A 17,350-nucleotide genomic window follows, 5' to 3' on the forward strand; every position below is an offset into this window, starting at 1 on the left:
TATCTTAAATTGCTTATTACTCTATTTCAAAAAGAATCTAAAGGTTCTTTTTTTTTTTCCCCCTTCTTCCTCCTCTGCTTTTATATAGTAGGTGTCATACTCTGTCCTCTTTGTGTATCCCTTGATTAACTTTGTGAGTAGTTGATTTAATTTTGTACTTGCTTGGTAATTAATTGGTATACTACCTTTACTGTGGGTTTCTCTGGTGACAGCTGTTTAGCCTTATGTGCATGTACATATAGAGTAGTCCCTTTAAGATATCCTGTTGAAATGGTTTGGTAGTGGTGGTGAATTCACTCAACTCTTGTTTATCTGGAAATGGGTTTATCCCTCCTTCAAATTTAAATGATAATTTTTCCAGGTAGAGGATTCTTGGTTGGAGGCCCTTCTGTTTCATTGCATTAATATTTAATGCCACTCCCTTCTGGCCTGTAAGTGTTTTGCTGATAGCTAATGGGGTTTCCTTTATAAGTGATCTTTTCTCTCTGACTGCTTTCAATACTCTCTCCTTGTCCTTGATATTTGCGATTTTAATTATTGTATGTCTTTGTGTTGTTTTCCTATGGTTGCTTGTGTTAGGAGATCTCTGCATTTCCATGACCTGAGTGACTATTTCCTTCACCAGACTGGGAAAGTTTTCAACAATTATTTCCTCAAAGAGACTTTTTATACCTTTGTCTCTCTCCTGCTCGTACCCCTATAATGCCAATATTGTTCCATTTGGATTGGTCACACAACTATTCTTTCATTCCTAGAGATCCCTTTATCTCTCTGTTCCTCAGTTTTTGTTTTTCTGTTCTCTGATTTCTACTTCATTTTTACCATCTCCTCTACCTCATCTAATCTAGTTTTAAATTCCTCCATTGTATGTTTCAGATATTATATTTTTCAAAATTTCTATTTCTTTGTCGAAGTCCTCCCTCAGATCTTGCGTTTTCTGTAGCTCCGTGTACATGTTTATGACCTCTGTTTAAATCTTTATCAAGCAGATTGGTCACTTCAGTTTCATTAGCCCTCTTGCTGGCATTTTTTTCTTGAATTTTTGGATCAAATTCCTCTCCTCTCTCTCTCTCTCTCTCTCTCTCTCTCTCTCTCTCTCTCTCTCTCTCTCTCTCTGTGTGTGTGTGTGTGTGTGTAGGTTTGTGTGGGAGGCCCCGTTAGTGCCTAGAAGCTCAGTTTTCTGTTTAGGAGCCCTGGGTTGGCATGCAGTGGGTGCCTTGCTCCTGGTGTTCTGATTTCAGGTGGGCTGTGTGGGCCATTAGCTGATTACAGGAGTGGGGAGAATTTTGTCTGTAGTTGCTATGGGTGGAGCTGCCTTCCCTCCAGCTTGCTTCATTGCTGGGGCGTAGGCACATGAGACCAGCACCTGCCGGGAGTAAAGAGGTATTAGGCCTGGCTCTTGCATGCAGCTCCCCAGCTGTCCCAAAATCGGGCTGAGCAGACAGACTGGGGTTTGCCCCATGCCTGCTTGGGAGTAAAGTTTGTTTTCACTTCTGACCAGGCTGTGCACCACTGTGATGAGTCTCTGGTGTGTGTTGTCAGCAAGGGAAATAGAGCATCTGAAGCTCCTGAGGGCTCCCAACCTGTTGGGCTGAGGGTGGGTAGGGAGGTATTGTCCACCACCCTACCTTTCTCCTAAATAGAAGAGCACTGTGCAGTCCTCCCCTCTGGCACCCCTCTCACTACTGGGAAGTCTTTCAAGTTGCCTGCTCTGCTGTCTCTCTCAGGGGGGCTAGTAGAGCGTGCCTGTGCTCCCCAGACTGCTGGGATCTCAGCCTCCCAAGGTGCTCCACCTGTCTCTCCTGTCTAGCCGCACCAATCACCAGGGCACTGTGCAGTGTGGGCTCCTTTTCCCAGAGTAGATCTGCAGAGCCAGGTGTTCAGGGTCCTGGGCTTCTACTCTCTCTCTGCTTCATTCCTCTTCCTCCTGCCTGTGGGCCAGGGTTGGGGGAGGTTTGGGTCCCGCTGAATCACAGCTTTGTACTTTACCCTTTCCTGTAGGGTCATCTTTTCTTCCCCAGATGTAGGTGGCCCATTTTGTAATCTTCAGGTTGATCTCTGGCCTAGTTATATTTGTTGTATTTTTGTGTTCTATGTGATTTGGGGAGGAGGTTTTTGCCTTGCTTTCCTACACTGCCATCTTTACTGTCCTCTACTCCTGTCTCTGTGATCATTTTCTAGTCCTTTTTTGTTACTTAGTTCTTTTTTGTTACTTATTTATGCTATGATCTGAGATACTGTCTGTACGATTAAAATCTTTTGAAACTTGTTGAGGCCTGCCTTATTGTCAGTTTTTATAAATGTTATTTTGTGTACCCTCAAGGAATGTGTATTCTGTCGTTTTTTGTAGCAATGTTCTGTGTACATACACTTTAAATCAAGTTTGTTAATTACATTCACATCTTCTGTATTTCACTTATTTTTTATTTATTTTGTCACAAATCTGTGGTAAAATTTCACAACATAATTGTGGATTCATCTAGTTCTCCTTTCATTGTTTTCATTTTTTGCCTTACACATTTTGAGGCTGTTACTAGATGCATATTTATTTAGTGTTGAACCTTTGATTAATATGAAATGCCCCTTTTTTGTCTCTACTAATGCTTTTGGCCCAAAATCTACTTTATCTGACATTGATATAACTATATAAGCTTTCTTTGATTTATATTTGCATGGTGTATATTTTTTCCATTCTTTTAATATTTAATATTTTTCCCTCTTAGCTTGGTCGTTATGTACTGCTTTCCTTAAAGATTACAACAATGTATCCTTCAACTATCAAGTGTGTTGCTACAGTTACGTGGACAGTACAAGAACTTAGAGCACTTTAATAACTTCATTTACCTTTCTCCAGGCTTTCATTCTGTTGTTTTAATGTATTCTAGTTCTATGCGCATTTTAAGCTTCATGGAACGTTAATGTTACTAACTTATATAGTAAGTATTCCTGTAAATTTACCCACATATTTCCTGTTTTCATTGTTTTTCCTTCTTTTCTGCATCTAGAAACTACAGTCTGGAATCATTTTCTTTTTCCCAGTGTATTTCCTTCATTGCAGGTCTGCTGGAGAATATTTCTCTTCATTTTTGTTTCTCTTCAAATGACTTTATTTGGCCTTTTTAAGTACTGTTTTTGCTGGTTATAGAATACTAGCTCTTGAAGATATCACTCCATTGTCTTCTGCCTTCCAAATTTCTGTTGAGAAGTCAGCCATCAATTTAATTTTCTTTTCATGAAAGTAATCTCTTTTTCCTGACTGCTTATAAGACTTTTCTCTTTGTCTTTTTCCCCTCAACAGTTTTACCCTGGTGTACATAGGTGTGATTTTGTTTTTACTTATCTTGCTGATAATTCTTAAACCTGCTTGATCTATGACTTTTTATCTTTTTTTTTTTTCAGTTTTGGAAACTGCTCAGCCATCATCTTCTATGCCTTTAAACACTCTTTCTGTTTCTGTAACTGGGTATTTAGATGTTACCGTCTTAGGTTAGCCATCTCCTGCCGCTCCTGCCCCTCCTCTCCTATCTTTATAGTTTTTGCTTACCATGCTTCCTTTTGAATATTTTTTCACACCAGTCTTTACTTTGCTAATTTTCTCTTTAGCTATGTCAAATCCATTACTGAGTCCATATGTTGACTTTTTAATTTACACAATTGTATTTTTCAATTTTGGAATTTTCATTTCATTGTTAGTTTTTATTTCTTTGCTAAAATATTTAGTCTTGTCTTTTTCTGTGAATCGTGGATTGCTAAACTGGACCACATATGGCCAGTGAGCTGTATGACCTGTGAGCTAAGAATGATTTTTACATTTTTGAACGGTTGTTAAAAAAAAAAAGGTTAAAGAAAAGTGTATCACAAGGACTATATATGGCCTGCAAAAGCCTAAAATATATACTTTTTGGTACTTTAAAGAAAATGTTTGCCAACCCCTGGTGTATATATTTATTACATTTAGTTACTTTAGATTCTGATAACTCCATTATTTGAAAGTTCTTTGTTACTTTTTTCCTAGAGTTTATTATTTCTCTTAGTTTTCATCAGTGCCATCTTGTCTTCTAATATGCCTGGCTTTATGCAGTGGATGTTGGGTATGCAAAAATTTTAAGATAACTTGACACCTAGGATGACTTTTTCCTATGGTGATTTGTGTTTGCTTCCAGTACTTCACTGGAAGCTCTGGTAATCCTGTATAATCTTAATCTAGCATCAGGGATTGAGGTGATTCTAAAATGGACCTCAAGATACTTTTGGATCATATTTACTCCTGGAGTGCAATATACTTCCCAGGGTTCCAATTTCAAAGTATGGCAGTTCCATGCTAAGCCTTGGAATATAGCTTTTGTCTCTTTGATGAATGACTGTTGGGAATATTTCTCAGCCTGTTGGCCTCCTTTTTAGGAATCAGAAAACACTAACTAGGAGAAAAACGTCCTCAAAAGCCAGATTGTATTTGTATATTCCTGTTTTTCTGTTTATCTTATTTATGGAATTCATCTGAATTACCTAACCCACCTTTATCAGCTGGGGAATTTTGTCGTACAATTTCTTCATGTGTAGTTTTTATAATTACAATAACTCCTCTTTAGATAATATAATTCAGACTTGGCCATTTTCTCCTTTAAAGTATATTTAGTTTCCACTGTTACACGTTCATTTCTTTAACATTTTTCTCTACTAAAATAATGAGAAACCTTGTTTTAAAAAGTTAATAGATTTCTTTAATTTTTATAAATGGCAAGTTGCAGAGAAATGATTTGGAAAATATGTCACCATACTTCCTATGTAAAACTTTGATTATTCTGAAGGACAATGGTTTGTTTCTTAATTCCTCCAGCATATATTTTATGGTTTTTTTTTTCCCACACAAGAGACTTTATTATCTGAAAGAGAGAGTGGCTGCCCCAGAGGGAAGGGGTGTGGAGAGAGAGAGAGAGAGCAAGAGAGAGGGAGCAGAAGAGAGAGCAGCGGGACAGAGAGAGCGGAGAGAGAGCAGGGGGACAGAGAGACAGAGACAAAGAGAGAGAGAGAGCAGCAGCATGGTGCCTTTTATTGTGGCTATTGTATGTTTTTTTTTATGGTATGAAATATATTGTACAACCTGCATCCCTGATTTAAAAAAAAAGTATGACCAGATTAAACATGAGACGGTGGAATCATTTCCTTCTGTGTCTCTTGTATCCCTATACTAGTATCCCTATACTAGTACATCCATTCATTACATCATGATTACTAAAAAGGTTTTAGGGGCCAGCTACAAACTAATACAATACTAAGTGAAGAGAGGCTTACTAAATTTTTGGAAAATTGAATGCAACAACTTAACTATTCTTAAATCTTGCTGCCAGATGCTGTATGTTAATCCAAAATATGGTGGTTTTATTCTGGTATTAGTGACCATTTCATAGTAATATTTGGGGTTGTGGGTGAGTGTGTGTACTTGTGAGACAGAGCATTCCTATCCTTTACAGTGGCGACCCTTGATATTTTTATTTGGGGAAAAAGAGGGCCAAGTTGTTTCTCTGAAGTATCATTACAAATGGTAATCTGCTCAGTGGGATTCCAGTATAGGCTGTCTTAGCATTATCAGAGTGCTCATGCAGTTCTTCCTAAGATTTTTCATAAGAATGAGGTTACAAAGTAATGTACATAAAGTAAGAATTTGTTGCCGAAGTTACAATGTGTCCAAAACTCTTATAAAGTTTGATATTTAGAATCTTAAAATTGTTTTTTTCTTCAGCTTCCAGCCGATCTTACCAAGATGCATATCACAGACAACCCTCATCCACAGGTGACTCATGTGTCTTCTAGTCAGTCTGGTTGTAGCATCGCCAGTGACTCTGGGAGCAGCAGTTTATCTGATATCTATCAGGTAATACCTTAGGAGTTTTTGTGCTATGCCTATGGCTTTTTTATTATGCCAGATATTTTGTGCTTGGTCACATATCTTCTAATTAGCATATGAAATTCAGACATAAGGTCTTGCGTAAATATGCTTTATATACTGTTTCAAATTTGCACACCTTATTTAAAAAGTGATATATCTTTTGTGAGTGATTAAAATGGTTTAGCAGTATGTAATACAATGTGTTGTTGTGGGTTTTTTTTCTTTTTTTCCAGGTGAATCCATATTAGTATGTGCTTGCTTTGGTAGAAAATTGTTCTTAAAACAACCTTAAACTTATAAAAGGGCTGATTTTTCTTATAATTGACTGTATAAGTGTTCTATCAATAAAGTCATGAAGATTAGAGTTTTCTTTTGTATTGGAAAGGCTCTATTAAATTTTTTAGTAACCACATTAAAAAATGAAAAGGAAAATAGGTAAAATTAATTTTAATGTATTTTATGTAGAAAGTTTATCCAAATATTATCATTACAACATGTAATCAGTATTTTAAAATTATGAATTAGTTACTTTTTCATACTGTCTTTAAAAGCCAGACTTTAAACTTACAGCACATCTCAGTTCAGAGTAGCCACATTTCAGGTGCCCAACAGCCACATGTGGCCAGGGGCTGCCATATGGTACTTATCAGTTGAAATTGAATCATCACTGTATGAGGAAAACATATTAGGCTCTGGTTCCATTGAGTTCCCCAGATTCAGAAGTTTTAGGGAAATCGGCATTCCTCTGTTAAGGGAACTTTCAGGCAGATGCAAAATTGAGAAAAAGACCCCATATTTGGTTTATGAATGGCTTTCTCCACAAAGGTCATTGCTGTGGCATCTGCATTATCTCTGTTTACATTCATTTTATCACTGATAGAACAGTAAAGTCTCCCTGTTCACCGTTTTATAGCAGAGAGAACAAGGAATTTTTATTAAGTTAAAAACAGGGCAGTGGCTTTGGGGCTGCTTTCTATGTTGGGCTCCATTCCTTATGCCCCTCCCCAAAAGAAGTCTTGTGGAAAAAACAAGTTGTTGCACATGCAGAAGTTGAAGTAGAGCTGTTATTTTCTGGACTCTGTTTTTCCTAGTGAACAGCCCTAGGGAGGATTGACCCTGGATTGAGGAAGTTCAGGAATTTGGCTGTAGATTTCAGGATAAGTGAGAATGTCTGGACCTTGCTAAGAGAGCCTGTACAGCAGAGAAGTGTTGTTGATGAGCTGTAGATACCTGGTTTCACTAGTATATCCATTTCTGAGCCACATGTGATTACCTTTTTGGGGCAAGGAACAGAGCAAGGAATGGTTGTGAGAGAAGGAACAAGAGAATAGTCCAGTGCCTTACTATGAACCAGAGCACAGGCTGTACACAGTGAGATCCTATGTTTGGCAAGATTCCGAAAGAGCTTCAGAAGCATTGCACTTATATTAGCATCTCCAGGATGTCCACCTGCTGGCTGGCCCACCTGAGACTGAGGCTGGAATGTACATACGAGTGTGGTTGGAGGTTTTCCCTGTGGAACCATGGCCTTGTATAAGGCTGCCCTATTTCAATCTTCCATATGTTTTCCTTCATCAGTAGCATTCTCTACAGCTCATTTTACCTTTTTAGAGTCTTTCTAAGTTTGGAGAACTGCAACCAAGGAGTGCTTCCATTACAACGTGAAGAGCGTACCTCTTCTTAACCCCGAAACTCAACTACCAGTGGCTATCCTTCCTTGATCATCACATTCAGCACAAAGTCCTATCAGTTCTGCTTCCTACCTCATTAGTTGTGTTTGTGTATGTTTGATGTTAACTATGTTATAATTTACATATAGTAAAAGAGACATAGGACATTTCCATCACCTCAGAAAGTACTTTATGCTCCTTTATAGTCAGTCCCTTCTCCTGACGAGCCCGGTGCCTCGCAACCACCAATCTTGTTTCTACCCTTGTAGTTTTGCATTTTCCAGAAGGTCACATAAATGGAATCTACGATTCCCACACATCCAACACCAAATGCAGTGGTGTATTTTTTCCCTACCTAATACATTTAACAGTAACAGCATTATACACAGCAGTAACAGTAGTATAACTTCATTTGGGTTCCTGGACCCTGGAGGGGGGTCTTCCCATCCATACTTACACCAAGCAATTCTCAAACACCAGCGTGGTGTTGGAGAACTCAACTCAGTTCTGATGCTCTCTGCCTGGAGGCAGCACCAGATTCCTGGGTTAAGGGCTCCGTCCTACAAGACTGCCCTCCATCCCCGCTCCACACACTGGTTGCAAGCCTCAGGCAGTTACCTGTGCTTCTGACTACTGGATACAGATTGGAGGTTCCCACAACCTCCCACTTGGGTTCAATTAATTTGCTAGAGTGGCTCACAGAACTCAGGAAAAACTTAATGTTTTACCAGTTTAATAAAGGATACAAGTTAACAGCCAGATGAAGAGAATCATAGGGTGAGGTCCCGAATAAAGGAACTTCTTTCCTCGTGGAGTTTGGGGCCTGGCTCCCCAAGATTAGGAGCTCTCTCTGACCAAGAAACAGGATCCAGCCAAGCAGAACAGAGAGACAGAGTGAGATAAGCTCTTCTCCAGGGTTTTTGTGAGGGCTTTATTGAGTCATGATTTTAATTTAGTCATGATTGACTAAATTATTGACCAGTGGTTGATCCAACCTCCAGCCTTGCCCTTGGGTGGGTCCAAAAGTCTCATTAACATGACAAGACACCCATTTCACCTTTAAGACTGCAGTGTTTTCAGGAACTGCGGATGAACACAAAATCTACCTAGGAAATACATATTTGATCATATAAATGACCAAATATGTATTTCTCAAAACACTTTATATCACATAATCATAGTTTAAAGATGATGCAGTCAAACTTACAAAGCAACCATAAGATAAAAGTAAGTTTTAATGAATTTAGGGAGAGTGAAAGATAAAAGGAACAAAGACAATAAAATTATAGAACCAAAACGAATTTAGAAAGTTAAAGGAGAAAAATTATCATAATGCTGAAGTCAGATATACAAAAATTTAAGATAAAATCATTTAAAAGTGACGGCTGAAGAAAAACTTTCTTAAACTCAGACTTTAGTTAAGCTTAGAATAATATACAAAGGATGGAGAAGATTAAAATGAATACCAGCAAAGATAACTACAGAAGGAAAAGAAATCAGAATCTTTAAAGAAATATGTATATTTTGCATATGTGTGCATGCAATGTAAATCTGATTTTAAGGGAACCAAATGGTAATACTGTTTTCCTACTGGTGGTAGGTTTGTGGGTAGTTTTTATTGCATTCCTTAAGCTTTTCTCAAGTTTTTCTCAATAAACATTAGTGTTTCTATATTTCACAAATTTTAAAGAGGTTGTATAGAGTGTATAGTGAAAAGTAGAAATTGAATAAAATTGTGGGAAAATATTAAGGAATAATTAATGGGGGTAAAGGAATAAGAACAGAATGAAAATCAGTTCATAAATTAATCTCCCCCAAAATGTAGAACTTCTGTATCTACAATTAAAAGAAAAATGGATAAGGTAAATACCACCAACCAAGTTATGTGTGTGTATCCATTCAGATCCTCAGGACTAAAATTAAGGGAAGAAGAATTAAATCAATAGTGGGCCCTTGGTTTTTCCCTTGACCTCAGGTCTCCTTTGGAGTACCTGTTAAAAAACTATGAATTCATCCTTTTAGTTACAGGTGTACAACTATGAATTCATCCTTTTAGTTACAGGTGTACATTGCCAAAATATATACCTTGCCAGCAAAAACTGAAGTGGTTTGTCTGGTTATCCAAATTTCAGCATTTGAGAGCCTTTAAAAGTGAACACCTGACCCCGTCATGGCTTGTATGCAGTGTAAGCATAGCCTTGTGAAGCAATGCAACAAGTATTTTAATTTTTAATTTGAAGGGAAGAGAGAAGAGAGACATCCTAACAACAATTCTTAACAGGGAAATGGTTTATACCATTTTATATGGCCAAATGTGTTGCTATGCTCCTATGCATTTCCTTGTCGAGAGTTTGCATGCATATAAAAGCCCTTGGCTCTCAAAGAACCTCCAAGATAGAAGAACATTTACTACACTCTGGGGAAAAAATGTAAATAATGGTTTCTGTGTATCTTTGTAATCAGATTAGCATAAAAATTAGCTAATAGTATGCATTAAAATGTTAGAGTGTTCTTAGATAAAATATTTTATGTATCTTCAAAGAATGCTCGATAAATAAGGAGTGCTTTTTACTAGATTCCCTTTTCTGTTCCTTTTGATCTTTTCCAAGACCAGGAATATTGTGAAATTGATTTTTTAACTGAAGCACTTGTCTTTTCATTAACTTATTTTTAAATAACCTGAAGTACACATATTTATCCCCCACCAATCTTTTTTGGTTGCTGTGTAGGAAATAATAAACGGTTCTAAATGCTTCACTTTACCACCTCTTGTCAGCCTGGTTCCTTAATTCAGAGCTCTACTGCCTCTTTCTCCAGAACTCTGGTGCCCGTTTCTATGGCGATGTTCTTTTGACACCTCAACTAGCTTCCCTACCACATGTTTTCTTCTCCATGTCTTTAGTATTTCTCTTAAGAAGATCATTTGTGTCCTTGTCAAAAATCTGTTATCTTTGCTCCCATTTTTTAAACTTCACTTGAAGTAAATTGCAAGGACAGTATGACTTCACTCCTCTATGACTTAAAAGTTTCAATGCTTCACCACTATCTAATTTGTACTCTTCATTTCATTTCAAATTCATATTCTGATTCTAAGCCTTTCACTTTTAGCCATAATCTCCAAGTCTTGTTTTATATTCTACTATTCCCCACTTGCAGATTCTGTATCCTGGTTCAAACAAACACATGTGCTATTCCTAGAATGCGGTTGGTTTTTCCTAGCCCTGTATTTTGGTTACACTCTTTTCACCTACAGCTCCACCTCCATGACAGTTTAAAATCGTCTCTCATATCTTGGATCCCCACAGCGATTTTTTGTAGGTCATGTTGCTTTTTAGTTTAGTTACTTTGTAGAGTTGACATTTTGCGTCCTTGTGGTAAATTTGTGGAGATCAGAATGTGTTTGTTTCTTGTATATACCATGCTGAGTTAATAAGCACAGGGTTTGGCACTTAGGAAGTAATCTATAACTTTTTTTAGTTGAATTACATTTAGAAGTAGAAACCAATATTGTTTCCAAGGAAAACTCAGGATGATTACCCACTAAGGCTTGATGATTCAGGGCAAAGGAGGCTTTACTTTGCCCGCCTGCCCTGTTGTAGAGATTGTGGAATGGGCAGCCTGAGAAGCATTACTGCAAAGGATTGATTTCACAGTATTCTTGCCCAGACCATAAAGACAAAGAGGAAATATAAAGACCTACGTGGTCCATGAAAAAGGTTGCATAAAATACTAAAAATGGGAATGCCGGAAAGATAAGCACTGAGAAAATCTAAGTCTCTGACTTAATATTTACTCTAAGTTTGAAAATGTTTTTGTTTTTGTAACTTTTTGTAACTTTTCATTCTGATCTATAGTTCTCATTGTTTATCTAGGTGCAAACAGGTAAAGGATATCCTCTGATGGTTTATTTGGGGAAGGCTAAATCATCAGAAAATCACCTTAGACTGTCTGCCTCACCAAATTAGTTACATATATACACAGAGACACATTCATACTGTAGGAAAGGAAAGGCACAAAAAGTTTAATAAACTTGTCTTATTAGCCCTTTCACCAATATACTTTTTTTTTTCTGAACTTAATTATATTTATCATCATTTTTCTGGGTCTTTTGTATTCCAAAAGAATTCCTACTAGAATAGGCTTGTATTTGTAAAGTACTTGAAAGGCCAGGCTGTGATCTCTGTACCCTACCGTAATGATTGTGGCTTATCTCTTTGACCTACATTTTTGTATAAGAACTTGTGATACTATCATATAAGTGTCTGAGGCTTGGTTAAATTTTCTTTCTGGCTTTTTTATCTTCTCTTGCTTCAGTTTGGATAGTTTTTGTATTGCCCTTTTTCAGGTTTACTCTTCCTACAGTTTACATTTCTTTGAAACTTCCCATTTTGTCCCTAATTATGTTTATATTTTCTTTTAAATCCTTGAACTTATTTGTAATAACTCAAAAGCTCATGTCACCTAATTCCATGATCTGTCACTCCTGGGTCTCTAGACTGATAGATTTTTCTCCTGATTATATATTACATTTCCCTGCTTCTTCACCTATCTAGGAAGTTTTTATTGTATGCTGGATGATGTGGATACTGCACTTTTAAAATTCTTAGAACAATTATTAGAAAATTAAACTTTCTGCCAAGGAACTGCATTCTTGGAGGCATCATATGGAGACTTCTAGTCCTGGTGGTCATCATACTTTCCATTCCCCTGAAGACCTGGCTTACCTTTGTTTAGTCAAGGAATCAGACCTTAGACTCTGCATAGCTAGTTTTATTTACTTATTTTCAAATTTATTAGCATGCTTTTGGCTACTCTTTATTTTTTTATTCGTAATTCTTTTCCACCTTACCCCTCTTACAACACTTTTAACATTTTAACACTTTCGTATGTTCTCTTAATTAATGTTATTCATTCTCTTTCTTTTTATCCTACTTTGAAGAAAGTACAGGTTAAAAGAAGATAATTGTAAGACTGAATGATGTTCTTTCCTTTGCAGATGGCCTTAAAAAGTCCTTAAAAGAGTTCTTGTAGTAGTCTTCACTTCTCACACAGATGACAGTAAACCTTCCCTGTTGTCCACATAACTTGCCTTTTAATGCTGTGAGCCATCTATCTTTTCATCAAAGATCATCTAAAAGTTGAGAATGAGACTAGGTTGAAATAGTCTGGGTCAGGGGAAGAAAACCCACAGTTAAGATGAAGACAGGGTGGTTTAACCAAATTTATAAGGTAGCTTGTCCTTAAAAATTGAAAAAGTGGAAAAAGGCTATTCCTATAGCCTATAGAGGTGAGGTTCTATAGTCTGAAAACTTAAGTTAACGTGTGTAGAAAATACTGCATTAGTGTTTTTTTAACACTAGTTTCTTGGATTAAAATCATGTAGGTAAATAGGTTTTTGGAAAAGTCATTTTAGTTATGTACACATATTTAAATTAAAACTATTTACTTTTGAAAAGGGATTGTAACCTGATCATAAGCTTGTGGTTACATAGCTAATTGTTCAGAAATGTACTCCACTTAAACCCTAAAGTTCCATAGCCAGAATACAGCACAGGAGAGCATGCTGGTCATGAGATAGGATTGTCTCTTCATGATCTTTAAGAGCTACCTTGTCTAATCTTAATCAGGTTGGATGTTTAATCTGGTTTGTTAAATAGATGTTACTTAAGGCTGTGCAGAAATGCAAAGTATAAAAACATGGCCTTACAAAACAAATAAGGACTTTTTCAGTTTGCAGGGATCAGAGCCTTAAGTTGAATTAACAAAACCCAGAAGGGATAATTTCTTGCCCCACAGAGAAAGCAGCTCCAGCCTTCGGGAAGCTGGATTCTTGCAGGTGTGTTTGCAGTCTGTCCGTAGTCCTTTGGCTTCCTGTAGCTTGCTTGTTCGTCCTTCCTGTCTTTCTCTGACACTTTCTGTCACAAGTGCTCTTTGCTGCCCGTACTGTGCTCTTTCTCTCTCAGTCCTGTGTGCTCTCTTTTTATTGCTTTCTTTATCTGTGTCTTTCTGTGCCTGCCTCTCTTGATCAGTGTCCTTCCTCACCATTCCCCTGCCCCTTTTTCTGCCTGTTGGTTCCATTTTCTCCCACAACAGAAAGACATTCCAATATGGCTGTAGGCTGCTCTGCATCACAAGTCTTCTAGTTCAGCTACCAGAGAAGAAAGGTTGCTCAGGCCTCCAGCTCCAATTATAAAAATCTGGAGAAAAAGCTTTTCTTCCTTAGTTTACATAGCTGGGGACAGACACTGTTACCCCTGGAATCTCTGGGTAAAGTTGGAGAGGAATAACAATTCCCTAAAAGAAGGAAGGTTTTCTGAGCAGACAAAACAGTAAATGTTCAGTACAGGAGACAAGACTGAAATATTTGAATGAAGGATCTGTAGTCTTCCCTAATACTCATGCTTGACTGCTTGCTTATTATAGTGAAATTCCTGTATGTTCTCTTTTTTCATGTAACTGCTTCAGTATTCATGCTTTTTCATTTATAATGTGAATCAACTGAGTATAATATTTAGAAACATTGCCTAAAAACCCCTTTCAGGACAGTTTATTTCCTAAAAGATGTCTTTGTTATTTTTCTATAAATGACACTTTGCACTTTTTAAACAATCTGCTAGTTCCTTAATAAGTATCTGAAACTAATATGTTTCCAAAGTTGAGGTTGTAAATATGTTTATTTTAAAAATTGTTTAGTGTAATCTCAGCTCTTTGCATACTGTTAGATTCAATGTAAGGTATTGGGAAGCAATGGGTATTCAGTCCCTTACAGTGGTCCATTTTAGCACTTTCAGTACTCCTCTTATTTTATACTTGCATTCGTAATTTACATTATTGCCTACTGTGCTAGACTCTAAACCTCTGTAGTGAAAGAATGATCTTATTTACAATACCCAGAATAAACTAATAGGTACTAATACATTGTTCTTGTTAAACTTTCACTTTCCTGCACTTCTGGTCTAGGAAATGTACTTTAAGAAATACAGGTGTTTTTTGAAAAACAAATATTAATACATGTAATGATGTCTGGGTCTCCTGACCATTGTACACTTATACTGGCTCAAATTTATCACATAGATGTCACACTTTGGAACGATAAACCTGTATTTGGGCAGAAAGAACCTTTTATAAATAAGTATTTTGTTTTTGATAAAGCATACAATGTTGCCTAATTATATTATTTGGTAGGGAGAGGCAGTTTTGATTTAATTTAGACTGACATACAGTTTGTTTAACATGAAATAATAAGTGATCAACATTTCTTTCTGTAGGCTACAGAAAGTGAGGTGGGAGATGTAGATTTAACACGTCTACCAGAAGGACCTGTCGATTCTGAAGATGAAGAAGAAGAAGAGGAAGAGATGGATCGAACAGATCCGTTGCAGGGGCGAGATATTGTTCGGGAATGTCTTGAAAAAGAACCTGCAGACAAAACTGATGATGACATTGGTAAGAAATACATCTCCTTGCAGTAAGAATTTTGTTATATATAAGAATATTATATTTTATATTTGTATTTTATATAAAATTAAGTTTATATAAATTTTTTAAATTTTCTATTTACATTATATATAGGAATTCCATATACATACGAATTTATTTTTTATATATAACAATTTTATACCTATTGCATAACCAATTATCCCAAAATCTAGTGGCTTAAAACAACACACTGTTATTTTCTCATAGTTTTTGTGGATCAGGAATCCAGGAACAGGCTAGTTGAGTGTGTGGCTCAGTGTCTCTCATGAAGTTGTAGTCAGAATGTCGGCAAAAGATCTACTTCCCAGATGGCTACTCACCTGGTTTTAGGCACAATATACCTCAGTTCCTTCACCACATGAGCCTCTCCAGAGACTCCTTGAATGTTTTCACATGGCAATTGGCTTTCCTCCAAAGCAAGTGATCTAAGGCAGATGACACAGTATCTTTTATGATCTGGCCTCAGGAGTGATACATCATCACTTCTGCCAGTCACTCTTTGTCACCCAGACAAACCTGATATATGGACGGGGGAAAGGCAGGGAGGGAGGACTGCATGAGGAGATGAGTATCAAGAGGCAGAGATCATTTAGGGCCATCTTTCAGGCTGACTGTCCTAATTTGAAATCTCATTTAGAGGTTCTAGTAGGGGAGCATGGCTACAGGAATAGTTGACTAAAGAATGATCCTCCCCTATTGGGGAGAGTGGTCCTCTTCAACCAAGCCCATAGCTTTGAGACAGACGCAGATGGAGTGGTTGGGAAAGGAGGAGACACCTGCCTAGCAAGCCAGAGAATCTAAGTGAATCCTGGCAATCAGTGGGGTGACAGATGTTTCAGCCAGATCACCCTGACATCATTATAAAAGCTTTGATTACATTAAAGTGATTCCCCCTTCATGTTTATAAGACATTTAAAACATAGTACATCAGTGTCCAGTGTCTATGAAAAAATTTCTAATGTTATCAAAAATCATATTTTTGCTTCTCTATCTTGTAAAAAATGTATATATTTAATTTTTCATTAAAATGAATTTTGCATGATTTACAGAACTAGTTACTGTACTCAGGAGGTTAATACTAAAGATGTTAATGTTATCTTTAAGATCAAGGATTTTACTTAGTCACACTATAATGATTCAGTTAAGACTGTATCCTAGATTTCCCTTTTATGATAATCATATTGTCATTCAAGTTAGAAGATACTAATAATAATCATGAGCTTTAGTCACTTGATTGCTTAAGATTAATACATTAGAACATTTCTTTGCCGTTTTAATAACATGTATATAGTTATTAGCCTGCAATTTAGACTCATGTCATGAAAATTATCTGTTCAGAAATTTCCATTTTTAATGATAAGGAATTGTATACTATGCTATTTTCACACAGATTTTTAAAAATTCAAATATTAATTCCCAATAATCTATAGGTAGATAGCCCCTCATAGTTACTTCTTCAGCCTTCAGCTGACTGCTTCTGTGTGTTTATTCCTTATGTCAATCCTTATTACTCATGTACCTATACTAGGAAAGGGCCTAAGATAGGCACTCATGAAACATGTTGGCTAAATTGAAGAGAGTTACTTTGCGTTGCTTTGACAAATCTTGAACTACAATTCATCCTTGTTATCCCTAGTTACTTACATTTATTAATAACACTTTTTTAAAACTCTAGACCAATAAGAACTAGACAAAAGACTTTTTTTACTAATCTGTAAGATTGAAGGTAAATCACTTAACCACCATTGAGTAGCATCTTGGGCAGAAAATTAGGTAAACTCTCTTGCTCATCTGAATCTTCGTAGTTTCTGGTTCTCCCTGGAGGTTGTAAATTCTGATTTTCCAATATGCCTATATTTTCGTGTGAGTCTTAATATCTGTGTTAACCAATTAACGGATTTTTTTTTTTTAAGGAAGGATTTAAATAATTATTTTTTATTTGATTTTTTTTAATGAACAGTCATCTTGTACCTTGGTTTCATTACTTTACCATACCAGCATAAATTTTTAAGTTGATTAGGAAATTGGGTATTCTAGATTTCATTGTATCTTTAAAGTGTAGTCCTTGATGGTCTTTATACTAGAATTAATTTTTTTTTTACAGAACAGTTACTGGAGTTTATGCACCAGCTCCCTGCTTTTGCAAACATGACCATGTCTGTAAGGAGAGAACTCTGCTCAGTGATGATTTTTGAAGTGGTAGAGCAGGCTGGAGCTATTATTCTTGAAGATGGGCAAGAGGTAGGTTAGCAAATACATGTTACACATTCATTAATTAATATGGGAGCTATTTTTTAAAGTAATTTAATTTCCA

The 17,350-nt window shown here is 36.6% G+C and overlaps 1 protein-coding gene across 13 annotated transcripts in view; it reads left to right on the forward strand.

The window, feature by feature from the left end:
- The window catches only part of RAPGEF6 (Rap guanine nucleotide exchange factor 6), a 246,308-nt gene that overhangs the window by 141,742 nt on the left and 87,216 nt on the right, over positions 1–17,350 (forward strand). For all 13 annotated transcript variants that reach the window (XR_008993532.1, XR_008993531.1, XM_057491194.1 and 10 more), the window contains 3 exons: positions 5,741–5,872; positions 14,826–15,003; positions 17,141–17,277. Coding sequence is in view for 11 of the 13 variants with exons in the window: in XM_057491194.1 (XP_057347177.1) it covers positions 5,741–5,872; positions 14,826–15,003; positions 17,141–17,277 (447 nt within the window). In the remaining 2 variants the exon portion in view is untranslated. The remainder of the gene's footprint in view (positions 1–5,740; positions 5,873–14,825; positions 15,004–17,140; positions 17,278–17,350) is intronic.

Source organism: Manis pentadactyla, chromosome 13 (assembly GCF_030020395.1).
Source record: "Manis pentadactyla isolate mManPen7 chromosome 13, mManPen7.hap1, whole genome shotgun sequence".
Classification (NCBI taxonomy): Eukaryota; Metazoa; Chordata; class Mammalia; order Pholidota; family Manidae; genus Manis; species Manis pentadactyla.